The 13,304-nt window shown below is 37.3% G+C and overlaps 1 protein-coding gene across 1 annotated transcript in view; it reads right to left on the reverse strand.

Annotated features, from left to right (window-relative positions):
- The window catches only part of ANO4 (anoctamin 4), a 340,774-nt gene that overhangs the window by 185,353 nt on the left and 142,117 nt on the right, over window positions 1-13,304 (reverse strand). Inside the window, exon 4 of the mRNA XM_067559089.1 lies at window positions 3,730-3,936. Coding sequence (XP_067415190.1) covers window positions 3,730-3,936 — 207 coding nt within the window. The remainder of the gene's footprint in view (window positions 1-3,729; window positions 3,937-13,304) is intronic.

Genomic DNA, 13,304 nt, shown 5'->3' on the forward strand with positions numbered 1-13,304 from the left:
ATGGATCACTTGATGATTACTTGTTCTGTTCATTCCCTCTGAAGCACCTGGCATTGGCCATTGTCAGAAGACTGGATACTGGGCTAGATGGACCATTGGTCACACCCAGTATAACCACTCTTATAGTCACATGTGGTCAAAGAGAAGCAGAATGTGAGAATCGGAGGGAATGTGAGCCACACAGAGGGAAAGAAAATTTTGTACAGAGAACGTCTCAGCTGGTAGGAATGTAATTTTTAATTATATGAAAGAAGTTTTTGGGGAGAGTTTAGGTATAAGGGCAATTACTAAAACAGTGGATTCACTGCAACCCTCCTAAGCAAGACTGCTTCTTTATTTCCTTGGAGTGTTTTAAATCTTATGCCACACTGAGCTGAAAAATTGCTGCTAGGCTAATAGGGGTTGCAGTAACTCTATTCAGCCTTGCACTGGAGAAAGGGCTTATTACAAAGCAAGGCATACCACAGAAAACTTACTGCTATATTGCCACTTCAGTGGTGTGGGCAACACACAGAGCAATAGTATAAGTGTCTGTCATGGATTGGAGTGTGGGTGGTCAAACCTAATGGCCAGGGCCAGAATCAAAATCCAGGAGTCTAAACCAAGGGTCACAGATGGAGTTAGGAACCATGCAGAGCAGCAGGACTAGAACGAGCCTAGGAGGAAGGCTGCTCCTCATTGAGCAACCAATGAAAAAGTACTACTGTTGCGCTTAAGAATAATCCTGGCAATACTGCTCAGCCAATCAGGTGATCTGACCAATTAGGGGTTTCAGCTGCTGTTAGCTAGCTGATCCAAGACCCAGCTGCAGGCCTTATTCCTCACACTATCAGACTGCAGATGCAGTAGTATCCAATGGTAAATAAAATTGTGTGTATAGGGAGGGGATGGAACAACCTACAAGTACTGTCTGATAAGGCAGCCTCTGGACAACATTTACAAATCTATCATTGCCCTGATTACAGCGTTGGTTACTTTAAGCCTTAGTTAAAATAAATAAGTGAAAATAATTATTGATAAATCACAAAAAGGTACCATTCTGGACAGGAAGAGAAATGACAAAGATAAGCATCTTTGTGTGTAGACAAAAGTAGCAGGACACTGTCAGAGGAAGAAAACCAAATTCCTTTTTAATCTATCACTTTATAAAAGAGATTCTGATTTTTTCCTCAGCTCTGATTTCTATGATTAATGAGAGTCAGAGCCACCATTTCAAATTCTTTTAGCCCTATTCTATATTTCCAGTTCAATCAGAATCTCTTCATGTTCTGAATATTTGCTAGTTGAGCAAGAGAAAATTCATGCTGAATATAAAGAAACTTCCCTAATGGTGAGATCTATGTGACTGGGTGAATATTACCTGTGAGGGAAGCAAGAAATCCAGCTGCCGGGGCTATTTAAAATTAGACTTAAGAAATTATTCAAGAATACAGTGCAGGCAACAGTCCTGTAATAGCAGGGAAAGGCTCTGAGAACAAAATACTGTTTAAAGTCCTATTCCTTGATACCGTCTATGATTCTATTATTAATAAGAGTGAGAACCTTTTCAATTCTCCACCCCCTCCCCCTATTTCTGACCTCTCTCTTTGCATAAGGTGATGGGTTTAAAAAAAAAAACCAAGTATTTAAGTAGTTATTTCTAGAACTAAAGACATCAACAGTTAATTTGTCATTCAATATGAATTTATAAAATATGCTTTAAATTTAAATTAATCTTCTCTCTCAGGAGGAAATATTTATTACTGAAGATATCCCAGCACAATGTTTCTTAGAATTAAGCTGCATGTATGTGGGATTTTTGTTATTTAACTTAGAAAGGGAGGCAAATTTTGATTTCTGATGTATAATCACATAACATTCAAAACACATTCTAAATCACATTCTAAACCACATTTTACATCACATTCTAGACATTCTAAATCACAACACTGTTTTACTGCGGTATTGAATGAAGTATGATATTTTAAAATATCTATGGTAAGAGATGTAGTTACAAAATAATTGACTAATATAGGCCCATTGACTTCAATGGAAGTTAACTTCAAATGAAGTTTAAGGCTCTCAAACACCAAATGTGTTCAGGACCCACAATTGTATCGTCCTATATAAGCTGCTAATTCTTTTTAAAAAAATCAACATATATACTGAAAAGAGAGATGAACTAATCCTACATGATTCTATAGAAAGCTAAAATCTGTAGAGAAATATCATCCAAAAATCATTCTGACACCTACAAATGGCTCCAATTCAGGAAAGCACATGAGCACATTCTTAAATCCATTCCATTAGGAATATTTTCCTAAATCGGAGTCAATATTTGTTGCTTTTGTTCTGTATGTATTATTTAGTATTAAAACATAAACCACATTCATGACTGAATATAAAGGTAATGTACATCACTAAAAAGATGTACAGGAGTTTATATTTTTAAAATGTTATCAGTTGATATTATACTACAATTGGACGTCATGAAGTTCTGTGTTTCAATAGTAACTAATCTGCTTCAAAGGAGAAAAAAACAGAATCTAAAAATAAAAGGACTAAGAAATGGACAAGGTAACTGGCATAAACAAGATATGTGATGGTGTGGGTTGCTATAACTGTTTAATTAGCACGTGTTTAGGAAGATATGTATAACTTGTGCTGGCTCTGCCCTGTTGTGAATAATATGGTAATCCAAAATTAAAGTAAAAAATTTTATAGCAACTCACAACACATATTCTTTATTTAACTCCACTGTAATTTTTAAAATAATAAATGTATTGCATTTACTAAAGAATCTGCAAGATCGTGTAAATGCAGCATGCAAAGAATTGCATGTGGAACTTCTTCATTTCTCACATAAATCCCCACTCATTGAGACAACAGATCCCATTTATTTACATGGTGCAGTGATGACCTTTTTAAGTGCAGCAAAACTGAAAGTCCGATGGAATCCTGTACTGTGTAAGCCAAAAAATCCTACCACATTACCTAATCTTAAATTCATTCAAATCTGAAGTTTCGTTTGCAATGCAAAAGTATGTTTGAACATGGCCTCCCCATTTATATTCCTTTGTAATAAGAAAAAAATACTTTAAAAATATCTCTGGAAATTTGCTTACCAATGAGTGTATTCAAGATGTCTACTAAGATTTTATGCCTAGAAGATTCTGTCCTCTTAAAAGAAGTTTAATTTTGCTATACAGTTAATATATATTGTAACTTATGCCTTCAGTCCTAGAGATTTTTCCAGTCTAGTACAGGAATCAAACCTTAGTCTGCACTCTGATTTATGATATGTTCTCATCATCAAATCAAGAAATCAGACTGAGTTACATAGTGACGCAGACAGAATTCAGAGGGTTGAATCTAGCTCAGTTAATTCAATATAAAATGCACCAGTATTCTATAAAAAATAGTCCAAAGCACTGTAAGTGGCAGTGTTTTGGACATTACTATGGAATATTGTAATTGTTGGGTTTGGTTTTTTGGTTTTTTTTTAAATGACACGTTATTTCCCACTCTCCATAAATCACCCAGCTGTCCTAACTCTTGCTTTGTCTGATACTACCCACAATGGTTGAACAAGCATACCAAAAATAGGCAGAATGAACATCAATCTATTGACCCTTTGATCAATCTATTGATTTCCACGCAAGCATGATCTGTTATTATGAATACAAAGATTCATAGCATATGCTAGTCTGTAAAACAAACTGAAAAGTGTTGTCAAGCTGTATTTATTACCTGTATGATGGATTTTTGTTTTTCCATTAGTAACTACTGGTATCTTAGATCCAGAAGATGAAGCTTCCATTTTTATTGACCTTCTGACTTGTGGGAGTGAAGAATGCCTAACCACAGGCAGACGCTGTGATAGTGGATGGCTTCCTGCTCTTCTCCTCTGATAGATTTGCACACGCTTTTCAGCCCCATGAATAGATAAACTTATACCTGATGGGAATGAGAAATAGCACTGTTAGATGCAGGAGGCCAGCTCAGAATCACTAAAATATATCAATCAGCACAATTTAAAACGGAGCAGTAACAGCTCTCTTGAGAAAAATACAAAAGCATGAATTTTGTATTAAAATGAAAAATGTTAATCGCTTTACTGTTGCTGTGCAGGCGACATCAGGGCGAGCACAATAATGGATATTTAAATTAATACACCGTCCCAGTCTAATGTGTTACTGCCCTGCAGAAGGAATTAACTGGAGTTCCTACAAAAAGGGCACACACCTCATGAAGGGCACTAACAATCAGTTCACCGTCACTGAGTTTATTAAATAAGATTCCATTTCTGACTAGAATTGCAAATATCTGAACATTTTCTTTAGGAAAATTCACATATCTTGTCAAATTTCATCATAGGTAAAAATAATGGATCGTTTCAGCCACTATTTTTTGAGGCAAAAAGAAAAAGTCTAATTTTTATGGAAAATAGTAATGACACAACAGAACATGTAAGCTTGGATATGCAAAATCATTCGCTTTTTCGCAGAAAACCTTATTACTACTTTGATTTTTTTTCTGTTCCTCACTGCAAATTATTTTGTACAACTCTGCTTCCCAAATCCTATGGATCTGATGTAATTCACAAGTGCACAGAAAATGCTGTTCATGGAAAAGTCACCACAACTGCCCCAATAGAAAAAAAGAAAGCTTGAATTTCCAATACATACAATGCATTTTATATTCTTAGGGAAATATGCCACTTTATAGGTGTAAAGCCTGATTCTGATCTCAAACCTTGTTTACACTGGTGTAACTCCACTGATTTCAGTTGAATTACTCCTGATTTATGCTTGTGTAAGGGAGACCAGGATCAAACCCTTAGATCAGATATCTATTGGGCAAAAAAAGTGGTAAATACAAATAAAGCTCCATGCTTATGGAAAACTAAAACTTGTGGGTAAGTCTTGTTCCCTGCATCATACTAACATTTCTATTGATTATACTGTAGGACTGCTTGAGAGAGAAAAATGAGGAAGATTTGGCTCAAAATATGATAGATTCTAAATGAATGCCATCATTCCTTTAAAAAAATCAGCTAAATAATGATGGATAAGTAGAGAAGCAGCTGGGAATAGTGCTCTCCGACTGGTTTACGGATGTTACCATTTTTTCATCAACTCTAGTGACACCATCACAGGTTCTAATCACATCAGCCACACCATAAGGAGTTCATTCACCTGCACATCTACTAATGTAATATATGCCATCATGTACCAGCAATGCCCCTCTGCCATGTACATTGGACAAACTGGACTGTCACTACGCAAAAGAATAAATGGACACAAAAATGATAACATCCATAAAAATGATAACATCCATAAAAATGAAATATCTAAATGCTCCATTCAAAAAAATGTTGATATGGAGCATTTTGACAACATAAAAACACTTTATACTTTATTCTATATGAAATATTGTCAAAAATCAATGCATTCCCATGGCAAGTTTCAGTGAAATGGTATATTCCAATGAAAAAACTTTCTATTGGAAAAAAATTCCACCAGCTATAGTACTGATGTTGATCCTTGCACCTGTAGGTGAGAGGTAATTCATCACACTGATGATATTATACAGTAATGACTTCACTGCAAACTTCAATGCCAAAATGAAATTAAGCACACAATTAAGTCCGGAATGCCCCCTACTGACCAGGAAGTGATTGGCGTTCAGCACATAAGTAAGTTTTAACTTTCCTTTTTAGAATTTTCTTGTCCTCAGACAATTCCTCTATTACGTCCTAGTTCACTGCCAGCATCACTAGTGCAAATTCTCAAATTTCACGAGTCTCATTTCATCCTATACAGCTGATATTTGCAATATCACAGAATGGTGCCATTTTGGATATCTTCTTTGAATGAGGAAGAAACAAGGGATTTCAGAGATGGACAAAAATAATGTAAAAAAGATAAGTTCAAACTTCTGTGTTAACTGCTACCATGACTTGCATAGTGATTACATTCAGCACAGAAACCTATCTTGACTCAACTTTCATTTTGCTTTTTCAGGTCACCTTTAAAGGAATCAGTTTGCTAACTATACTCAAACTACTGACTCACATAAGTAGCCCCATTGAACATAGGCACTGCTCAATGTAAAGATGTCAGAATCAGACCTAAGTGAGTATTGTCATGAAGAACATGGATAATGACAAACCAGTTGGAGAGCACTTCAATCTCCCAGGACACTCTGTAGCTGACTTGAAAGTTGCCATACTTCTACAAAAAAAACTTCAAAAACAGACTTCAGCAAGAAACTGCAGAGCTGGAACTCATATGCAAAAACTTGACACAATCAGACTGGGTCTGAATAGAGACTTGGAATAGTTATCTCATTACAAGAAGTAATTGTCACTGTTCACAAATTCTCATCTTTTAATCAATGGTTGTGAATAGGCCTCATCTACCTTAACTGAATGGACTTTGCTAACACCTACCCTCCCCATTGTTGTTCTTCTTTACCCTTGGATGTATATATAGATATATACCCCCTATCTGATTTCTATTTCTTGCATCTGAAGAAGTGGGTTGCAGCCCATGAAAGCTTATGCCTGCAGAAATTAAATTTGTTAGTCTTTAAAGTGCTACAGGACTCTCATTGTTTCTGCTGTATACAGACTAACACGGCTACCCCTCTGGAAATTGTATATATGAAATAGGAGCTTCCACTGAGCAACTATTCAGAGATCACTGTTATGATGATAATGAAACAGACAGATATTTCTAAAACTGTTTACAAATTTGGGAGGGGAGAGGGAAGAGCACGAGGGAGCCAAAATCTTGGTCACCTTACTCGCATGGATTATCCCATAAGACAATTCACATGCATAAGGAAACTGAGCATGATTTGGCCTGGACTGTGTATAGCTATGTATTGAACATTTTGCTATTAAAGGGCATGATCCTGTGAAGTGCTGAGCACCTCCTAAGAAGTGACCCCTTTACTTCAATAAAAATCAATAGAAGTTCAGGATGCTCAGCACCATGCTCAACTGGTTATTAAGGTATTATACAACCAATCAATGCAGTTTTCTTTTATCAGTACCAAAAGGGCTTTATTTTGTTTAAAACAGTTTTATCTCTAAATTAACACCAGAGTCTGGCTGCACATTGTCTCAGTATACCCTAAAACAAGAATAAAACCTAGGCCAGTACATTACTATAGCAGGGACTTAGACATGCATGTAATCTATCTGCAGAAATAAATCAAATATTGGTCATAGGAGATTATCCTTTTTAGAGACTGGTACTCAATGTCATGGATTGTTAATTTTATTTTAGGAGAGAGTAACCTCTATTTCTTTGCATCACAAAGAATAGCCCAAACACCCAAACACTGCACTATAGCTGGGATTGGCAGAATTTAAATTAATTTTTTTTTTTAAATTTTGATGGATAAGATCAATGCTTATTTTAAGCATATTTTTCATTATCTACTTAAATTGTCAACATCACATATCAAAATATACAAAGTAATAAGTTCTCAAGCAGCAATTTTCTTACTTTGCCTATCTGTAGATTTTGATTATTATCGATGGAAATATTTTTGTTGGTTTTTGTGCACAGGAAAATCAAAGTTTGCCAAAATTTACCAATAAAAATCTAATCCTTCCAAGTCTAACTATAGCAGTGACTCAGTTTCCCAAATTGTTTGCACAATCCAGCCATCAGTCTAATACAATCTAGAAGAGTGATTTCTCTAGTACTGCAAAAATTGCACATCACATACATATCATCATTACCATTCACATCTACCACTTAAATAGTATAACATTGTGTTTCTTCTTTTGGATAAATCGTGCACACTGTAAAACGTAACACTTTTTGACAACAGTTTATTCTGATCAGAATCTTTTAAAATTGTTTCTTGGGAATATGTTAACCTAATAGTGCTCAAATATACAGTGATGGGCACCACAGAAATGCCACTGATAGGTTCGACAGATATTGGAGTTCATCATAATTGCTTGGGTTTGCACTGCAAATGCAATATTTGTATAAGGTACTTTACTATACAAGGTAGCTGGTTGCAGCTGAAAATTCATGAGATGTGGTATTAGGGCAATGCTGCACGTCTCCTTGTTTAATCTATACATTGTTTTTTTTCCTAGGAACATACTAGATTTTGCTTCTTTATGCAATTATTTTTGGTGAAGTAAACCTTTGTAAAAACACTCACAATGTTTCATTAAGCTGTTCACAGCACTGAGGTATTAAACACTTCTCTGAACAGTGGACAGTTTGACAAAGATAACATATTGTAGCACTACAGACCATACCACCATCACCACAGGTACAGATATTGGTTTATGCCACTAGGCTCAGCTTTCTCTGTCTCTCGTGTAACAAGCTACTGCATGGGTTATAAGCAGGATTTCAACCTAAAGCCTTCCAGCACCACAACAAAAGACTTCTACGCCTTGGAGCAACTCTGTGGCTGGTATCCTCAGCAAGCTGCTCTCCTCTAGAGGATTCGCTATTTGACAGAGATGTGACATGCTTTGCCATTGTGTTACAATAGCTGCGGACTGGCTAGCTACCTCAGAACAATATTTCTGAGAGCTTTGTCTTCTGTGAGAATCAGAAATAGACTATTTAATTCTATGAAATTTCACGATTTGAACCTTCAATAGTCACATTTAGCCTCTAATGGTTTTCCCTCTCCTGCATGCAGAAAAAACATGTCCTTGCTACCACAACTCTACACAGCTCTACTCTTGCCTATATCTCTACCCTCATGTCCTCATACAAGCAGTTCCATTTCCTAAGGAGCTGCTTTCTTTACTGCTCCCTTTGTTTCTTCTCCTACTGCTGTATTTGAGACTTTTCTCATGCCACCCCTTGTGAATGAAATAGATTCCTGTAAACTGTGTACCCTCCTTTCAATAACCTCTAAAAATCCACCTCTGTTGTGTAGCTCACCAACAAGAATGTTCAAGCTATATGCCACTCTTAGTTTTCTAACGGCACTGTACCTGTTTATGTCTTTACATTGTAAGTGTTCCAAGGTGGCAATTTCATTTTATGTTGAGCATATTTTACTTCTTTTTAAGTGGCATGTAAACTAATGGTGCCATACAAGTAATAGTAGTCCATTGTAAAAGCTGCACTAAGAGAACATTAAATTGGTACAGTTAAATACTTTAAAGTCCTGAAATGACAAAGTTGAAAATGAAGAAGAAAGAAGAGAGGAGGAGGAGAAGCAGGAATGAATGAAAAAGGAAAATTCCAGGGTTGCCAAGGTTTTGGAGATCATGGGTTTCTGTACTGTGATATTATTTTTGTTAGGTGTTCACATGTTAAAATGATGAGGGCCGTATATGGTAAATCCTTAAATTAGATAGAGCCATAACTCTTTCCTGTTGTGGGTATACATTATGATACAGAGCCTCAATCATACTAAGGCCCCTTCACTCTGCTTTGGCAGTCTAAGAGGTCCTTAAATTTGGCACAAATGTATTCCCACTTTAAGACCCCTTTCCAAGCAGAGCAAGTGAAGGGATGCAAAGGGGGCGGCAACATAGTCAGAGTAAGTAGTCAAGAAGAAGATGTTAGCGACAGCATTTCAACCAACTTGTATGGAGGAAGCCAGAATGGAGGAGCTTGTAGCAGTCAAGGCACAAGGATTTGAGGACCTGAATGAGGGTTTTGGCCGTGAAAAATAGGATCATCTAAATATGTCATATAAATGGGTAAATCAAGCATTTGGTTGCTATTGATGTCTAAATACAGGAAAGTAAAAAGTGGATTAATTTGTTTAGTTTTAAACTCGAAGGACCAGATTCTCAGCTGGTGTTAACTGCCACACTTCCATTAGCCAATGCAGCTATGCTGATGGCATCACTGTAAACTGTGAGCCTAACCTCCATAGGGAAGCTCACTTCCAATTCAGCAGACACACCAGCTAGAACAGTCTATGAGCTATTCTGTTTGCTAAGAACACTGGGTGGAAATGGCTGAACAAAAAGAAAAATCAACTGGCTGCCCCCTCTCCACATCTCTGAAAACGCTATCTAAAAGCAATTCTCTTTTTCACCTCACACTTTATTTTGACAATACAAATGTCTGGAGAGGCCTGACTATTTTTTCCTCATCTTAGGAAGGGGAGTGTTGCAACAACATTTGAGAAACCCTGCATTACATTAAATCATTTCTGGATGAGCTATAAACATTATCTCTGTTACATTGACAGTATCCTGTAACTTGCCCTTGGTGACAACAGAAATTAACAACATTGCACCTAAACCTAGATTACTCCCTGTTGTACTGAAAGTGTGAGAACACTTAGTAGCAGATCAATTGAAAAAAAATGTAAGTGCATTGTACCCTTTTCTGGAACTGGACTGATCATGGAGATAAAGCTATCTGGCTAAGATGCCAGATTCTGCAAGACAAGATATACTTGTTGACTATTCTAAGTTGAATGCTATTTTTTCCTAATTTTATATTAGATAAATTAGAGCATTTACAAAACCTATAGAGTATCAGAAACTGCTCCCTGGACTGCTTTTTGTCTTTTGGAGTTAAATCAATCTGCAGTTTATGCTTTGTGTGGGTTAATACAAACCTGGCTCCACAGGGCCCAGGATGCTGCTAATGAACAAGTCTTATTAGTTTTCTTGAAGCCAAACAATGCATTTTCTCATCTCCTAGGCACCCCCTCTCTTCTTCCAGCTAGAAACTCTATCTTCTAATTGAATTTTTGGGGGGCATGATGACCTCCTTATTGCTTCCTGGAAGTGGACGGCACCCTCCCATAAGTATTCAGAGTAGGACATGAAGTGATTTGACCTTCCTATCTCTTGTACCTTTTGGAGGGGGATGCTGGGAAAGAGGGAGCAAGAGATAGCAGTGTCCTTCCCCCATTCCCGGTTTCCAAAAGGTTTTCTTTAGACCTGATCCCCCATCAATTGTTAACCTTAGCTAAACTGAGAACAGAGGCCCACTGCCCTTATCGCGCGACTCATAGGAAATATGTGATGACATCACAGTTATGCCCTCCAGGCATGAGAAGCTGACTTTCCAAAGGCTGGCACCAGCTCATCACCCCAAGAGGCTGTTGGATGGGGCACCCCTTCCAACAGCATGGCCCAGCAGTAAGCATATTGTGGGCAACTCCAATGCCACTTGTTTGGGGAATCAGGGAGAAGAGGACCTCCCTTCTCCCCATCCTGCTGTAGGTCCTGATGCTTAGCGGGGGCGGTGGGGCAGAACACTGCATTATTCCTGCTTGTGGTAACTATACTAAATGACATTCTTCAGAAGAGTGAATGGTTTCCGCGTCATGCCACTGTTAGAATATATCGAACGACAGCTATTTCTGTATCAACAAAACAGCTCTGCATGAAACCAAATTATTGCTCATCAGATTTATTTTTACTCCCCTTCTTTGAATACAAGTGATAGCTTCATGTTGATCATTAGAAATGCTGCAATCTACTGCCACAATTACAATCAGAGGGCTTCAATTGTGTAAGGGCTTGTCTATACACAGGTTTAGTACTGCTTCATATATATTGATTTAGAAACAAATATAAAGTAATGTTATTGATGCTCCCTTATATGGCTGCAATTATACCTATATAAAGATGTTTAATACCAGAATAGCTTATTCCCCAGAATTTAAGAGAATAAGTTCTACCAGCGGAAGTGCTTTTCTACCAGCATAACTCCATCCACACAAGGAGTTACACCAATTTAACTATATTGGTATAAAAAACACACCCCTAACTAAATAGTTAAATGGGTATAAATGATGTGTTATATAGAGACCAGGCCCAAGAAAGAAAGCTTGTCTACAGATCCAAAAAGGGCACTTCCTTCAATTGTGTTAACTTCGCATGATTGAAAAGCCCCCAACATGTCTATGTAGATTCAAGGTAACGCTTTAGAAATGATGTTTGCACATCATGTCTTAGCCTGGGAGGAGCCATAATAGTCCGAGCCCTGGTCTACACTACAGAGTTAGGCTGACGTAAGGCAGCTTACATTGACCTGACTCTGTAAGAGTCTACGCTAAAATGTTGCTCTCACTGATGTAACTTGCCCACTACGCTAAGTTAATAACTCCACCTCCAAGAGAGGCGTAGCACTGCGGTCAACATAGTTAAGTCGACACAGTGTCAGTATAGACACTGCATTGTTTGCATCAACAGTTGCTTCCTTTCAGAAGCCATTCCACAATGCGCCACGCTGACAGTTAAATTGGTGCAAGCCCTCCAGGTGAGGATGCACACCGCCGACACAAGGAACATAATGCAGACATGCAAAAGCAATTTAATTACTGCCGTGCCTGTACATCGACATAACTTAAGTCAACATAATTTTGTAGTATAGATACACCCCAGTTTAATTATCTGCAAGGCGTGCTGAAAGGCACATTTGTTTTCCCTAGCTATAAATGAATGGGAAAGTTCTGCTGAGATCTTAAAGATCTCAAGTATGTTTTTTCATTGCTGGATTATTGTTGGCTGCTGTGGATATATCGACTAACTGTTGAAGGGGGGGTTGCAGGAATGACATTTTGCATGGTCTACAAGCTCCTACAGCAAAGGATACATGCACTTTTTAATGGAGGTGAATACAAGTCTAAATAAATAAATGGTATTTTTTTTCCAGAAAATCCATTGTATGCATTTAAGACCCATGTACTTATATTCCTAGCTGTCTGTTTTAACAGCTCACTATTTTTACCTCTGTTATACACAAAAAGGAAATGGAACACACAGTATGTTTATGCTGCTCCTTTTGCTAGGCTGTTAAGACAAAAAGCCTCACGATTTGTGAATAAAATATATTCCCCTTTCCATTCTCCCAGCATGCTGCAATCAATGTCATTTGTTACCATTTCAGATAACTTGAGTTCTTATCACGATTGTCCCGCTATTTTTTTTAAATTGACTCTGAGGTGGTGGTGTATTTTGTTTTCTTATTTGCCATTTACTTTACTGTGTTGTTGTAACTTGTAACTTTAGTTTGGATAACCTTTTAAAAGTATTAAAACAATATGCATTCTGAATAGTCATTCAAAATATAGAGAGAGAAGTTCCCATGTTTGCCATAATGAAGGAATGGCAATAAGAATGATAACCCTGATCCTGCAATCACATCCACACAGGCAGACTCCCTCTGCAATCAATGGGGCTCTAATGGATTGCTGAATGAGGGCCTATATCTCAAGCTTTTCCGTAGCAGGATAGCATGTGCCTAAAGTTTCCTATTTGTTTTAGGCAATGCCTACATTTTTCAAGTCAAAGTTTTTCAAGTCAATATTTGCAGATTAGATCTGTATATTTTAATTAATTTCTA

Source organism: Emydura macquarii, unplaced genomic scaffold, assembly GCF_026122565.2.
Source record: "Emydura macquarii macquarii isolate MOO-44397 ecotype Brisbane River unplaced genomic scaffold, CSIRO-AGI_Emac_v2 contig_2205, whole genome shotgun sequence".
In the NCBI taxonomy this organism is placed as follows: Eukaryota; Metazoa; Chordata; order Testudines; family Chelidae; genus Emydura; species Emydura macquarii.